The following is a 17,388-nucleotide window of genomic DNA, read 5'->3' on the forward strand; positions in this document are numbered from 1 at the left end:
ATTTATTGACCACCTTATCGCCGTCACATGTATGGTTGCCAATGTTTAAAGAAACCCAATTTTATTTTATTCGTTAATACATTAAAGAGGGTGCAATAAAATGCATTAGAGAACAGATTTATTGAGTACAAACAATTTAACATGGGCAGGCATGAAAGAAAAGGCTTTTTGGCTCTGTTGAACAGTGACCCGTTCACCAAGCTAATTTCAGATAAGAACCAGCTGCATATAAACGTATTCAAAATAGACAAAACGGTTGTATTTACATTCCAGTGGCTGTAAAACAATGAAGTAACAGCCTCAAGACAGTGAGGCAGCCTTAAGCTATACTAATTAGATCTCAGCCGACAAGTTACAGGCTGAGGATGATCACTTACAGAAATACAAAGCCCTGAATAACAGCTCATTTCAATCTGTCCAGACTCGATAGGTGGACGCCTGCAGCAGAGCATACAAATGATCATCTTTCTCCAAAACAAAAAAAGCCTTGCGATGAATGTGAGATATTTTCAGCATTCGGTTTTACTTAATCATTAGCCAATTTTCCACAGCGAGGTCTGAGCGTCGCCAGCCAGGACTTATTCTTCTGCATTTACCCCCTTGAACAACATTCATTTGCATGTATATTTTTGCATCTCGCTGCCAGCAGTAATTTTCAGAGCCGGGCAGCAGCGTTGACAAGATAAATTATGCTCTCCATCATCAAATATTATCACTTTACTGTAGCCTTGCTCTGAAAACTGGCTGTTTACAGAGCAGGTGCAAGAGTTAGTGATACTGTGGCTGTTAGAACACAACCATCGACCATCAACTGATGCGCATTCTCCCATTTTTAAATCCCAGTATTTTCCCAGACTCATTTCTTTAATTTAAAAAAAAAAGTCGAGGTCATTTTCATTAGAACAAAACTGCTGCATGTGCCACAACGGCAATGACCCAGCGAGTCTATATGAGGGATGACAGTGAATTTAACAAAGCACAGCCATGTGTTTCCAGACTCAACATGTGTTTTCATACTCTTACAGGCAATTATTAAACTTGAGGAAATTAATTTTCCACACATTACCAGGCTCGTGTGGGGCCGTTAAATCTCCTCTTGGGTGCTATAAATCTCTATTAACTGGGAGGTAACGAAGAAAGAATGAAATTAGATTATCAGCAAGACTATAGGCAATTAATGAACAGCTACACTGTGTTTCAGTATTTACATCCACACTGCGATCACGGAGAGAAAAACCTCAAGTGACGCGAATTATGAAGTACAGCAGTTGATCCTGATGAAAAATCTCAGGGATGACATAAACCGAACTAAAGACGCTGTACAGGAGGAAATGATGAACATTCCTCGTGATGCTAACTGACCCTCCTTCACATTTGAAGGAATAGCGATTGCTATACATTTAATTTCTAATGCCTTGCAATATTCCTGCTAATACAATAACCTTGACTTAACCATCAGTCAGAAAAATGAAAAACATCAACATTTAATTGCTCTCATTCAGGGTTAGGTGCTTTGAATTCCAGCGGCACAGTATTTCAGCTGGGAGTCTGAGGCACAACATTTTTTATTTTTTAAAACAACTTGGGAAGAAATGGCAAAAATGACATGGGAACAAAGTGTTTAAAAAAAAAAAAGACAACTTTATTCACAAGTCATTTCTGCTCGATAAAGAATAATTAAATAAGCATCTCAAAACAATACACATGATATAATTAACATGGACCAATAGGAATTTGATTGATTTGTTTTAGACCAAGAATTATGTGGATTCAGCTCTATCAGGGTAAAACCGACAGGGGGGGGGGGGGGGGTTGATACATAAATTGATGCTGTACTGTTTATCATTTAAAAACAATTAATGACTATGGATCACTGACCTTTTCCATAAATTCCAGAGAGGCATACATAAAGACAGTTCATAGCTTTTGACTGAAGAGGAAGGCAAACAGGGGAATAAAATAAGCAAGAACAGTATTTGACCTGCGCTACTTCCCTTCCTGTGAATGTTGTGATACGATACAAGTCGGGTCCATATTTGGTATCAAACTGCAGTGACAGGCACTCAGTCACTGGCTGTTTGCTGCAGTGTCTGATGCCCACGCTACTTTCCCAGGTCCAGCACGACTATGAATACAAATGTTTAAGTATTTGAGGTGGTGGCCAATTTATAGACTGTATAAATGTTTACATATTAGTGCAGTAAAGGCAGGCACACTGCTGGCATTAACATTCTCCCAGAGTGGATTTCTATTTTATGTTGTCAAAGAGTGTGTGTTTGTGCATATGTGCAAGTATGTAGTGCGTGCGTGCGTGTGTGTGTGTGTGTGTGCGTGTGTGTGTGTGTGTGGGGCGACACAGGCTCAAGGTTGATAGATGAATCTGGCAGAAGCTTGGTTCCGTGACTATTTGATGAGCTTGTTGGCTCGTTGGTTCGCTTCATCAATGCGAACCTTGTTCATGTCCGCCTGAAAGAAAACGATGAAACAGGTGAAAAGAGGCAATTATACAATCACCCTGTTACTTTTTCATTAAGCAAATCACAACTAACTTTGAATGCATTTAAACACGGTCAAAAATAGAGCGCTAGCGAGGAGTCCCTGTTACAGTGAAGGTAATGTGCCAGGATGTTCGATCAGTCAGAGAAACAGTGTGAACGTTTTGCCAGAGTGAGTATAGTGAGGTGTAATGTGTCCATAAAGCTTGAGGTGATAAATAGCGGAGGAAAAAAAAATCTCTTTTATGACTGAGTGTTTTTTTTAAGACATCTCAGGTAAAACTCCTCCTAAATCCTCTTGGAAGGAAGCATCAGTGGATTAAGGCGAGAGAAGCTGCTTCACAGCTGTCATCTACGACATAAAAATGAACAATGGCAGGAAGTTAATCTCAGGCTCTTACCTTGTCATTGATGCGGTCAATCTGTTTGTTTTGCTTGTCTATCTCAGAGCCCATGTCCACAGCCATAGATTTCAGGTTGCCAATAATGCTGCCGACTGCATCGAGATTCTCCTCCATCTCGTCCTCACGAGCATCGTCGGTTATCCTGTTCCACAGACGTAAAAATGTTGGTTTACAAAGGGTCTTTCAAACATGTATTTATGTTTTCAAATGTGATCAGGACAGTAATAATAATGTGTGACAGCACTATAGTAAAAGAAAAAAGAAAAAGCCGGACTCCACCTCTTGATGTACGGGCCTGAAGGTGCTGAGGCGTTCACCTGGCCGGCCTGACCGTTACGAACACCCGACGGCTGCCTTGAGACCACTTTTGAGCCATTGCCTTCAGTTTCGCCATCTCCTCCTCCCATACCCCAGGTTCGCTTGTATCGTGAATCGTGCTCAATAGAAGTCACCCTGGCAAAGAAAAAATAAATAAATCATACGTCAGAACAAACAAGGAAATCTGAAAGGGGTTTAGCTTAAGAACTAGAAAACTTTCAATTTAAAAAAAAAAAAAACTGAACTATGAGGAAGAGCATCAGAAAGGAGTTCATCACTAATATATCCACTGATGCACATTTATCATTACATCAAAAAAAAAACAGATTCCATACCTTATCTTTTGGTACTCATCAATGAATCCTCCTCTCCAATGTGAAAGCATTTTGAAAAGATGTTTTTCATATTTAGAACCAGATATGATCGTATTGTACAAATACACTGACGCTGCTCACCGATACAGTTTGACAGATTCAGAGATTAGAGTGTGTTCACCACGGAACATTACACCCCAAGGTTCACGCACTTTTTCAAAAACAAATTGGAAAAGAAAGCTTATGACCACAAAATACAACATTTGACAGACAAATCAGCATTTTGTGTTGCAGCAGTTCAAGCTGTGTTAATGCTGCGAAAGCACCCAACGGATCCGAGTAGCTTCATTTTACTTTCAAGTCAGTGACGATAGAACCGAAGTGAAGTGGGATGTATTTCTGGTTTGTCTGAGGTGTTTGTTCCCATTTTCAAAACTTTCCTCATCTTATTCAAATCACATCCTCAATGTTACTTAACAAAGAATAAAATGGCGCTTTCCCAGAAAAGGCTACAATCATGTAGGTTTATGGTAATGGCCACCAGACAGCTAAATACACTATGGCAAATTTAGCAGCAGCTGCTGTGAGTTTCAGAGTTGCAGTAAGGAACAAAACACGGTATCATAATGGCTGAATAATTTATCCTAAAGTGACCCACAATCCACAAGTGAACTGACTTCAGCCACAGATTGTGTCATTCATTATCTTAACACTTTTAACTTTACATTTGACAGCTGTTAGTAGTGCTGCTAAAAGATTTCTAAGCTCAGTCAGCCAATGCTCCTTGGGACTATATACACAAACCTTCCATTTTTTATTATCCAAGAACAGATCATTTGTGACTCGGCTGTCCAACCCTTGTCGTAGCGATTTAAATATTCAAAATATTAGATACATTACACTGTGCGTGGAAAAAAACTCCACCCACTTTGAAACACTATCCATAATATTAAGAATGAACAAACCAAAATGTATTTTAATTTATTTTTAAATTTTATATTATTTATTTCCTTGCTTGTGAAAAGCTGGATTTGTCGTGTTCATTTGCAAGTATTTGTTAAAATCAGCCAAACACTAATAAGAGAAAAGAGTGATAAATTGAATCTCCCAATGGCACTAGAACAGTGTTGTGTACCCAAAAGCAGTGATATGGAGCCCTCAGCGGCTCGGGGTGTGCAGAGTACCTGTCACAGGGGCAGACACAAATGCCGCAGCACTTGGAGAGATCGGTGAGGTTTTTCTCGGCCTGTCTCATATCCTGGTTGATCTGGTCCATGCCCTCATCCACACGCTTCAGCTGCTCTGGAACACACAGAGACAGGTACAGCACACGATGATGTCAGACTCTTCTTTGTATCTAGGAACATTTCATACACCAGGAATAAATCCTATTGTTTTGTTTTATAGACTATTTATTTTTTCCATTTTTAGAAAGTATTAAATTCATTATTTAATAACCCCTCTGATGATTCTTAAATTGGGTCAATAACTGGGCCATTGCAGCAGCAACAAATGGGATACAGAAAACACACTGAAACATACAGTAGGTAGAAAAACAAATAATTACAAATGCACATTTTTTAAAAGAGAACACAGCAGATACAAACAAAGTTAGGGGCAAAAAAAACTCCTGATGAAGAGAAAAATCTACCATTAATTGAGAGAAACAAAAGTTAACATATTTTAATAATAACTTATGTGATCACTCTGACCAAGGGACATTGTTATATATTCAGGTTTGTATAAGCAGCTTCATTCACACCTCTCTCGTTTTGATACTATCACCAAGTGTGTGCAGTCACACACATGAATGCAACTCCAAGTTAGAAAATGCAAAACATTTCTTCGAGCACAACATTCTCAAACTTCTGTGTCCTTGAATTTTATTCCATAGCCTCAAGTGAAATTGAAAAGCAACAGAAAACTATTAAGGTCACAGAAATTATTTTAGCCTCAACAAAAACTTTAGCACCGTGTAGTTTCTCCATAGCATTGACGTGATATGTGTCATTCCTCACTAGCAATGAATCCCCTAAAGAATGACGGAAGAACATTCAAAAACTGATAAAGGAAGTGATTCTTCAGTCTTAGAAATGAAAAGGCAGCTGACAGTCTTGAGAATTCCTCAACCAAAAAGAAACTAATATATAAAAATATATATTATTTAATGACAGAAAGAGTGGAGGCATATGCATCAAAACTTGTGGTCAGGTTGTGAATTTACCTCCTTGCTGGTCCAACATCACCATGGTGTTTATGCCTGTTTGTTTGCTCTGGAAACAAAGGATTCATTTGGACAGTTAGAGAACTGGAGCGTTTATCAATAATTAACTGAAGCAATATTTTCCTTGTAATACAATGACTTGGAAAATTCATTTTCTGACGATGTCAAAATCTCAAATTACATTTAAAAAATAAATCTGTCACTTATACTTTGTTGAAAGCCATAAACCATTTAAATTCATATTCCTTTCCAAACAATGTCAAATATATCTGATATTAATATAATCGAACATTATTTCTAGCATTCAAAGAGTTAAAAGTAACATTTTCCTGATTACCACATAGAGGAGCCGGTGATGAACCAACACAAGACATATTAAAACTCTCACCTCCTCGGCCATCTGCAGCATCCGCCGTGTGCTTTCCAGTGACTGTGGGAGGAAAACAAACAATACGTGTTTGAGAATAATGACACAAATGGAAAAGCTAAATGTAAACTGTTTGAGCCAAAAGCAGTTTGCAGCAAGAATGAGGGAGTAATAATCCCTCAGATCGAATAATGCATTTTTGTGTGCTTCTCATTTAGGTTCTATCTGTCTGAATGTACCTGAGCGAGCTCTTGCAAACAAAATGACAATTAAATCAGTATTTGTTTATTGGGGCAGCATTATGGTCCCTTGTATTCCAATGAGAGATTGTAGATTCAAAATAAAGTTGACTACACCATGAAGGATTTTGCAGCTCCCTGTCATACTTCATGTTCTCTGTTATTTATAACTGCACTTTTTCCAGGTGTTGGTAAAGTTTATATTGTTTTGCAGGAGAAAGTTGGACCAAATCTTAAACCCACACTGGATTTTTTATCCACCTGGATTTGTATAGAATTTCTTATAGTCTTATTTATTCAACTAAACCAGTTGATTGGTGGGAATACAGCCTGAAGAGACTGAGAGGATGGAGAAGAAAAACAGAAGAGAATTACAAACAAGACAGAAAGAAAGAGAACAAGATAAGAGGGATGAGGAAAATGGAAAGATGCGAGAGATAATAAAATAAGATTAGAAAACAGGAGGCAACATGGTATTCATTAAGATATAAGAGTAGCCTGCAACAGATCTATAGGAGCAGTTCCACATTGTGATAATAGACTTAATATCATCTGAGATTATATTTGTACCATGAATAATTCAAGTTAAATAATTTTTTTTCTTTGCTTATTAGGGCTGCAAATAATGAGTTATTAGTACAATTATCTTTTAAGTTAATGATAGTCTATTAAAAACCTCAGCCCTATTTGTAAAATACCATGAGTATTATTTAGATTGCACTATTTTGCAATAGTGAAAAATGCCAGTTGAAATGTCCGAAAGGCCCAAAAGGATCTTTGTCTTCTTGACAATATACAAAATTATCAATCTATTATAAAAGATAAAGAAAAGCAGGAAATACTCATTATTGAGAAGGAGGAAATATTAGTGCTTAAAATGGCTTCAATTATCAACTATATATTCTATATCTAATAAATCATCAATTTTTCTAATGATAAATTGATTTTTTATTATTTTCTATGTCATATTATTGTTAAATGAATGTTTTAGACATATTGCCAATTTATTTTGACAATCATTCACTGACACCACATAAAAAAATGAAGCATATTTATGAAAGTGTGCAAACATCATGAATATTAAACTAAGCAGCGTGTATTCTTTTTGGGACACAGCTGCAGTGTTGCTTTGTCTAAATTCTATCTAATCAGATGACATGGGTAAGGCCAACACAAAAGTTAATCTACAACAAGACGCAGACAAAAACACACATGCACGCACAAAGACAAAAAGCGTTGAAACTGGAATGCAGTCAGTTCAGGTGAGCAATGACTTTTGTGCCACTATTAATAGACAGAGCATCCAAAGGAGCGAAGCACGGAAGCAACTCTGGGGCATGACTCCACTGTTACCGTCGCTAATGAACTGTTACCACGAGAGAGAGAGAGAGAGGGACCGGATCCCTTATTCTTTCTCTGTTATGTTTGCTCTGAATACATTAATCAGCGAGTTGAGAAACAGATAAACATAGAATTGGCGAGAGGAATATGTTGAGCTCAGCCAGGTTCCTGTTGGCTTAGCCAGAACATCATTCGGGTGGATAAACATTACATCATGTCGCCTAAAATCCTTGGACTTGACTAATTAAGCCTGAAATCGCAGACTTAAGACAAATCTTCCAGGTTGAACTTCTGTGACAAATGTGCGACACAGGGAATGGCATGATATTTTATATAAGACGTCTCGTTACACTTCCTTAAGACAGTGTTTCCTTATCATACCAAATTCCGATGTTTTCCTGATACACTACCAGCCATGCTCTGAGTTTGTCAGGTATGAGTGTTTACCCAAAGCCAGAGTGTTAAGTAGCAGTGGCAGAAGGAGCCTCCCATGCCTTGTCCCATGCGGGATCTTTGTCAACCAGACAGCAGCAGGAGGAAGAAAGAGATAGTTAAAAGATTAAGTAAGGAAAACACACATAAAGAGAAAAAACACAGTTCAGGAAAACAAGAGGAAAACCCCCACAGAGAATTAGTACAGTGGAAATTACAAGAAGGTGACGTGCACAGCTACACGCCCAGCTAGAGTAAATTAATCTGCCTCCATTTGAATCAGACGGCTGATCATATGATGCCCCGCAGTGCTGATTAAACAATTATCTCCATGATAATAACAACGCTTAGATATAGCTGACAACACTCACACAGAGGGGGAAGGGGCTAAATTAGGCGTAAAGCCTCACACACTTCTTAGTGATGCCTAATTCTCAACTGAATGCATTGAAAATTACTCACCCTCTGCTGTTTCAATGCAAAATCGCAGAAACCACCAGATTAAACGTCTTTGTTTCATTCTATTCAATCCGTTTAAATCGAGCCAAAAAACCATGGCTACAGTTAAAACGATTATTTCATTGTGATACTGATCAATCTGGAGTATTTGAATATGAATATTTAAATAATACTGTTGGATCAAGTACACTGTTAGATTAACATATGAACGATCAACTGTACTGATATGGCTTTATGAGTTTTTATACTTAAGATATCAAAAGGAATAGTTTGACATTTTAGGAAAAAGCATGCACCTGCTCTCTGATGGAAGTTTATTTAGAAGATTAATAACAGTTTTCTGTTTTTACGTCAAATATGAAACTACAGCTGGAAGGTGATAGTCTTCATTTGGGTTCATTGGTGAGTTTAAGAGGCGCTCACAAGCAGATTTTTTTAACCTTTAAACATTTAACCCTTCTGTCAGTGAAGTCTTGTTTACCACAATTTTCTTTTAATGATTTCTATTCTTATTTCTTGTTTTGTTTCATGTTCACCTGATCTTAACTGTTTTGCATCTGAGACAAATACAGTTTTCTGTTTGAAGACAATTACCTTATGTTCATGAGTTTTTTGCTGTAATTTAAAATAAAACCCCACCTTCATCTTCATTTCTAGCATCAGGTACTCATTCCCTCAAGGTTTAAAAAGTTTAAAAGAGAACAGCTGCTGTTAAATTTGGTGCAGGTGAGAGAGATGGAAAGGAATAAAAAAGGCTAAAGCTTTATTTTAATATGGTATAATTTCTGGATAATTTCTTCGGAAGGTTTCCTGGGAGCTAACTACATACTGTGGTGCCCAGAATCGCAAAAATAGCTTTTCCTTTAAAGCAAAGCTCATTTAAAACCCACGTAAATATTCACTTATTACTTATTTAATATTGGAAACGTTATCCTGAATATAAACTGTGACTGTTTGGTTGCCTTTACAGTTTTCACAGCTTATTTTTAGGAAACTTCTGAGAGAAATTACTCATCTGTAAAATAAAGTATTAAAACATCTGTAGAAATGTTTCACACTACACATGTTACCCACTCTCTGTCACTTTCCACTTGAATTCTCAGTAAGTTCCAAACATTCAGTTTCACTTCTGTTTAAGACTTTGATACTAAAACATTTCAGGCAGATTATCACTTTAGAGAAGTTTCCTACTGCTTCTACTTGGTCATGGAGAAAGAGAAAATGAGAGAATCACAGTGAGAAACAGACTGTGAGTGAGTTTGTGTGGCTCTTGTGACTCGGTACCTCGTCAGTCACTTGGTTGGCCCTCATGGTAATCTGTTCCACAGTCATGTCCTCCATGTTGCTGCCTTCCTTTTTGGAGACTCCTCCTGTGGCCCCGAGCTCGATATTCTGTGGCCTGAAAGAGGGATTCAGAAAAGTATGTTAATAATTATTTTAATGACATTGATCAAATGTCACCAACAAGAACAACAACAAAGGAAAAGGCCTAATTTGAATTCTGTGAATTAAATTCAAATTTGTGTCGAGTTACTGTCTCCACTGAACTGTGCTGCACTCACTTCTAAACATCATATACAGACTTCAACATCTGTCATGGTGTTTTAAGTGGTGTGCAAGCAGTATTATCTTTTTAAGACATATATATATATATATATATCCTAAAAGTCTTACTTGCAGAAACTAAAAGCTAAGCTTTACAGGTTCAAAAGTTCAGGTTCTGAAAAACACCTTATGTCTCATGTCACAATAAGTCAAGGTTCAGTGCTGTATACCACTTAAAATCTTAAAGATGAAAGAGCAAACTGAAAGATCAAACATTTATCTACATGTTAACAGAACATTTTGCCACTTATGGAGAACAGAAGAAGAAGATGCAAACCCTAAACAAATAAGACTCCTCTCCTGCTGCTCGGAGAGTGATTGGAGTCTGAACATAGACAATCCTGCTGAAAAAGGAAACACAAATCTGTATCAATGATGTTTGTGTGCCTGCAGCAGGTCCTAGTTGATGTAAAGCTTAGCTGCAGAGTGTAGAATCACATGTGCTAACAAAGAGGGAACTGAGATAAGGAGGCTGTAATATGGAAATCAGCATGATGAGATTGAATGTTAGTAACTGGAAGATTAAAAGAAAGTTCAATCTTTTATGAAAATGAAATCATGTTACCGGTTAAGGGTAAAAGTCATCTTAGGTAAAAGCAGTACATTAAAAAAGTTTTAACATTATCTTTTTAAATTTCCACAGATAATACCTGAATAAAGTTTTTTGACTTTTTAAAATGGCAGCATCCCAGTTGACTCAGACACATTCCCGTTCTCACTTCACTGATATATCGGAGTAAATGGCACAATCATCCATATCACCAATGATTTTCTTGCTCAGAATTTTCTTGTACATAAATGTTCCTGAAAATATGTGGTATATTATATATCATCAATAGAGAAATTGGGAAAGAAAAGCGACCTTTGACTTTAAAATGACACTTCAAGATCAAGACAAATAACCTACGTGGCCTAAAAAAGATCAACATTATGTCATGAGAACGTCAAATCTACATTTAATGATTAATATGGCTAAATTACTTACTTCATTATTTTTCAATGCCAATTTAGGATTCGTCATGAAAACTAATATTATCTAATGAGATTATTTATGCATGGGGACTCTGTGACCACTTGTGTTTTCATAGATACGGGAATAGTCTTACAGCAGATGTGATACAATACAGCTACTTAACTAGCTGGTGGTGGATGGTGTTTACGAATTCTTAGCATCAATTACTGACTCACTACAAAACAATTATAGCTTAAGATCAAAAGCTACTCGATGCTACTCCTCTCATGTGATGTTCAGAGTATGAATTCCCCGATCACATCAAGACATACTGAGTTATGCCTTCATTTCACAGCTGAATACACACTGCATTCAGATCAACATTTACATTTCATGATCTTGTACATTCATCACAAAAGCAGAAGCTTCATCTGTGAGCCAGCAGAAGGAAGAAGATGGTGTCAACAGGGTTTTAACACCATGATGAATATATCTTAAGACCTATGTCAAGTGTGAGTCCTAACATTATTTACACGTCCCAACCACTGAGGGTGAGTAAGGTGAAGTAGCCTTGTAGGGAATAATCTGATGCTATCTAACAAATGGAGGGGTTTCTAATCAGTTCCACATTGGTCTTGTTTGTAGTTGTATTAGTGTGTGCATATCTGGATAGTAGAACTACAACACAGAGATTATAAACCATGCATGCCCCAAACACATTTAAAAAAAACAAATTTAAGAACAAAAAAGTAGCATATAATCAAAATCAACAAAACTAGAATTCCAATTACTGACTTTTAGATCATTTTTTTTAGACTTTTTAAGACCCTGCGTTCTTTCCAATTAATCTTGAACGTTGTAAACAAGGAATGAGAAGTGGAGCACAATGAAATGCCCACATATGTTAGACGACAGCAAGAACAGGTAAGTATAAGTATGGTTAAAGGCTATAGAAACCCATACAGTTACTTTCAAGGAAAACACTGTTGTAATGATGTTAAGCATTCTGGATGGTTTCTCAATTCATAAATACAAGCACACTGACAGGCGGAAACACTTTGTGGAGACTGGACTTGCATAATAGGTGTGGTTTTGTTGTATTTTTCAAAGTAATCCATTTGGAGACACATACTTTAAGTACTAAATCCATAATTCTGATCATAACATGAGCTATGGTACCTTGGGGTTTAGCCAAACAGGAAGAAATCCAATGATTTGTGACCTTCATGTCGTCCAGCATCACAAGAAATGAGCAGTGGAATATTAGCCACTAAGAGGTTTTGGTGCATAAAATAACGTGAAATCAAAAGCGTCATAAGCAGATAATTAAGTCTGTTTTCAGCTTTGACAGGGCCGTCAAGGACAGAACCAGGTGTCCATGAGCAAGACTAAAGTGTCTTAAATTCCACCACACAGAAGGATTCCAACACTCAGGAAACACCCTTTTCCTTTTCCCTCTCTCCTGTCCTCTTCCTTTCCCTTAAAAGTTCAAATAACATTTTCCTGTTTTCCAAATAACCCCTGAACTTCAAGTTCCCCTTCAAACCTACTGCATTTACACATCCTGAGAAAAAAAAAAACGGGGAAAATGGATAGTCTACTTGGCAGACAGATTAGACGATTTAATGTTGTAGACGCTGCATTTTTTTTCTGGACTAGAGGGCATTTGGTTCACACAGGCTCCACTGCTTTTTCAAACCCATTACTGAACTTGACAAGTAACTGATACGAGTTTGCATGTGGAACACAGAATGAGGACTGACTTGCACATATTGTAATTTGTTTGCCAAGCAGAGAGCAGATGAACATGTAAACAACACAAGAGAAATGTCCTGTGCCAGCGAAGCAGATCCCTCTGTGGCTGGGTATTGATTAAAGTGATGAGAAGGTTACACACATTGGAAAACACTGTATTTTTTTTCAGTCAACCCACATGTTTTCACACCTCAAGAATGTGACAACACACTTCATGACTCCATAATCACAAGAACAATTCTACAGTTGTAGTGTCTTCACAGTGGCAAACACAATGACTCCAACAGGGAAACACACTTCTTGTTCTTCTCCCCAAACCTGTTCCTCCAGATCTGACACACACACACACACACACACACACACACACACACACACACACACACACAGAAGGCTTTTCTTATTCCAATCATGCTGTGTTCACGCTCCCCTTGTTGACCTTTTTCTACATTCACACATAAAGGGCTTTATTTCCATCTTCCCCAACACACTGTCCCTGTAGTGTGGAAGACAACGTGTTCATTTTGGGTTTTAGGATTTTACAGATAAGACGGTAGCTGACCTGTGTGCAAAAACAAACACATGACATCATGCTGTGCCCATGAGGAGGGGAAACAAGTGTCACCACTCTCACCCATGGGAACTAAAGTTAAAAAGTCATTTCATTTATCTTTATTTATCTCTCGTGTCTTAAATGTTTGACCCACACACCTGACCTTGTTGGTTGTGTCACGGGCAGAATAATAAAGTGCTGGGCAACTATTTAACCCGAGTCACTTGACAAACAGGTGAGGTTAGCCCGAATGAGAAAAACACTGTCTCACACACACACAACACACCCGAGTCGAAGCCGTCCGGTCCCACTTTAAAACACTTTTAAAACCAAATCAACACTTCGGATTTGACACCGAATCGTACAGACGCGTGTGAAAACAGATAACAAAGCTGTCTTACATTGTGTGGAAGAGTTGTGTCAGGTGTCGTAAACTGTGGCAGGGTCCTCTCCGGAGTTGTTCACCTAGCTAAAAGTGCTGCTAGCTCGCTGGTTAGCTAGTTCCGCTTTTTTTCCGCGACGCTGACAGCTGCCCAACAAAACACTCAGAGAACCGGAGGCAGGGCCCAGCAGACAGGTGCTTAAAGAAGGGAGTCAACACTTACACTTCGCCCTCCTGCTGTCGGAGAAATCGGCTCGCTGCTCCTCCTTCTCCTCGTCGGTCAAACTTGGCTCCGGAAACTTCTGGATTCCTTCAGTGGCTCCTCCGTCCCGAGCCGCTCGCTGTGCTGCGTTTACGCGCAGTCGGGAAATATCGCGATTGCAAAAAAAAAAAACCCGGAAGAAGAGGAGCTCGGATGCTTGAACTTTTTTTTTTAACTATCTGGAAATATGACGCTAACAATAAAAAAAAAAAGTTTTTCATTTTACTTTACTATATTATTAATATCTATATCGAAACCGTGGGACGCTGTATTTTCAAGCTAGCCAGAATAAGTGCTCCAATACTTGATTAGTATTAAAACAAATCTGGAAATATTCTGTTATGAATAAGGTTTTTTATGTTAAGGTGATAAATAAATACAAAAGTGGGATGTAATTATCTTAATCCTTAAAGGGTTAGACAAATAATATAGATGCTGTTGGATCTGCAAACACTTATTTATTTGTTTTGCTTTCTTTTTTCTTTTTCTTTATCTTTCTTTGATTTATTTTTTGTTGGTTTCGTGTGGAAATTGAAATTGTGGGTGCCAAAATAAACAACTGAATGAAAAGAAAGAACATTAAAAACTTTACCAATTCGATCAAAGTCAGTCATTCTCAGTAAAAACAATTATTTCTGGGTATTGTGGTTCTGTTAATTAGGCGAATGTAGGAGCACGCATCAGCTTTATGTTATCATTTAGTTTGAGTAGTTGTGTTTCAAAGTGAAAAGAGGAACAAGCTGTGGACAGGCTCCGGCGCATGTCCGGTCATATGACTCCAAAACCAGGCGCTGGGGCGTTGCTCATTCTCCCCACATGAGTGCAGCATTTACCCTTCACCCAGACCTCCCCCCTCACCCACCTCCCACTCTCCTCCTCAGTGTTTTGACATGAAGGCACACTGCTGGATATTTCCTCTTTCCATAGTGTTTCTGCTCTGTAATCTGAGCCTCTAGCATCGAATCTGCTGTGCAATTCCCCCAAGTTTAATGTTTTAAACCACAAAAGCTTGTTCAAGGTGACTGCAAAGGCACAGGGCAGACTGCCAGGCAAGGCATCAACCGACAGTGTCTTAAAGGCAAATTCCATCGCTAACTGCAGCTAAATATATTTTCCCCCCATTTCGGTTCACCTACAGCTAAATACCAAAGAGCTGACAATGTTCGCAGCAGCTCCAACATTTGCACAAGGGATGCTCCAACACTGCCCTCGCTGAACTGCCCAAGGTGCCTGAATGGTGCCTAGCTTTCTTGGCCCATGTATCTTTTATAGAGTCTACATAGCATGCATTATTCAGCAATAACACGCGGCCCATCTGGACTCCTGTGAGTTTGTGTGTGTGTTTGTGCACCTGTGTCTATGCATAGGTGTGTGGTCTATACTTAACTTTCCTGCCATGCCATTTCACCATTTCACACCACATCCAACAGTGCTTGAAGAGCTAAGAATTAGTATTTCCTCTGTAATTACAACTGAGGTATAAATGTGTGTGTGTTTGACAGAGGATGTGTGTGTGTGTGAGAGAGAGAGGGAGAGAGGAAGGAAGTGGGAGAGAAATAATAGAAAGTGGTGAGAGAAAGAGAGATAGATTAAGTGAATGTGTAATAGTGACTACAGATGGCACGCTCAGGATCAAGCTCTTTCATCATGCCGTTTCTCATTAATAGAGATGGGAGCGCTGCCCTAATTCCATAATTCCTAAATCATGCCAGTTAGTTGAGCGCGAGGAGACAAAAGTACAGGGGAGAGAAGAGAATAGATTAGCCTGTAGCCTAATATCGTGCCCGCAAGAGTGAGAAATCAACAGAAGAAGAGATGAAGGGACAGAAAAAAGAGGAAAAGAGTGGAGAAGGGTCGCCATCTGCATTTCCTTTTTTGTTGTTGCCAAAACCAACATCATGTAGGCCAATTTTTATTCTCGCCAATTATTGTCCCATATGTAAGCCAGCTAATGAAAGTCGCTAAAATAACACAGAGATTAATGCGATCTGGAGGAGAATACATGAGGATTTAATGGTGTGTTTACAGCATGTGTGTCAGTGACATAGTCCAGATGACGGGTTTCTTATGATTTCGAGGAGCACATCTGTTCATTTCTGGCTCCGTTCCATTGATCTTTCCTCTCACAAGGGCCAAGACATGGGAGGGTTTCGAAGCCTTGCTTGATCGGGCTTAATTTTATGTTGGGCTAATTCCGCCGGCACCCGATACTTGTCAGGACAAAGAATTGGCTGACCAAGCTCGTGTCTTGGTATTCAGAGATAATTTTATTCCCTCGTCTCCTTTTCACTGGAATATACTCTTTCTCCATTTAAATTGAGCTCTCATATGAAGCAATTTGATGGAAACTAGAGACATCGATAGCCATTAGCCCGCTTTGCACAGGAGGGCCAAACATGGGAGGCCAGGCCTCATCTATTATTCATGTACCTTAGTTTCCCCCCAAAACAACATTTCTTATATTGGTTTTGCATCACGCTGCTAAAAGATCAGTCGGTGGTTTCAAGTGACACTTTTTGAACGGGGCTGATAAATGTTTCAAGATACTTTACTTTACAATATCCATTAGGGGAAAGTGTCTATTGTTTATCTCTTCAAGTCCATATCCCATGGAAATTTATGGAGCTTTAAGAAAAGAGGAAACATTTGCTATTTTATATTTTTTAAAAGACTTTCAGCTTTTAGGCACCACGTTATGTTCCCTGTTTTATTCAGGGGCACATGATGAAACCTGTGACTTTACAGTTTCAGAGCAACTTCTCTATGTAGTAAACCAGAAGAAGAATCCATGTTTTCAGATCCATGTTTAGTAAAAATACCAACACTGCATCTGAAAGTACTCAAAAGTAAAGGAAGTAGAAAATATTATAAGCAAAATGATGATGATGATGGTGATGAGGATGATGATTATTATTAGTTTTATATTAAAAGGGTGGTAAAAGGGATGCATCAATGCATAAGAAGCATTGTATAGGTGGTCCAGGCTTAGCCAGTGGTTCCCAAATTAAGGGTCAGGCCCCCTGATTAATCGCTAGATAAATCTGAGGGGTCAAACAGTTAAGAAAGAGGAAAAGTTGTGAAAAAGTTTTTCTTTTAAAGGGATAATGAATACTTTAACCTCTTTTAATCAAAACATGTTTTACATTTAAACATTTAAAGCTAGGCTCCACTTTGTTATACGACCGATACATCCCATCAGCCATCTTGTCAAAACTCCCAAAACATGCACATGCACTAACAAATGGTAGAAGACGACTTTTCTGTGACTCGCTCAATAACTTTGTGTCGT

At 38.4% G+C, this 17,388-nt stretch overlaps 1 protein-coding gene across 2 annotated transcripts; it reads right to left on the minus strand.

Moving 5' to 3' along the window:
- Window positions 1-101: 101 nt before the first annotated feature.
- On the minus strand, window positions 102-14,819 carry LOC109636283 (synaptosomal-associated protein 23-like). 2 transcript variants are annotated; one of them, XM_069536206.1, is made up of 8 exons: window positions 14,061-14,819; window positions 9,878-9,992; window positions 6,144-6,185; window positions 5,756-5,804; window positions 4,716-4,833; window positions 3,179-3,352; window positions 2,897-3,041; window positions 102-2,466 (listed from the first exon to the last, which is right to left on the minus strand). In XM_069536206.1, the coding sequence occupies exons 2-8, from the start codon at window positions 9,932-9,934 to the stop codon at window positions 2,404-2,406; spliced, it is 648 nt and encodes a 215-aa protein (XP_069392307.1). In that variant the 5' UTR covers window positions 9,935-9,992; window positions 14,061-14,819; the 3' UTR covers window positions 102-2,403. The 2 variants fall into 2 exon arrangements, with proteins under 2 accessions (XP_069392307.1, XP_069392306.1); XM_069536205.1 differs by having other exon boundaries at window positions 13,857-14,155.
- Between the last annotated feature and the right edge of the window lie 2,569 nt (window positions 14,820-17,388).

This window comes from Paralichthys olivaceus, chromosome 12 (assembly GCF_024713975.1).
Source record: "Paralichthys olivaceus isolate ysfri-2021 chromosome 12, ASM2471397v2, whole genome shotgun sequence".
Lineage (NCBI taxonomy): Eukaryota > Metazoa > Chordata > Actinopteri > Pleuronectiformes > Paralichthyidae > Paralichthys > Paralichthys olivaceus.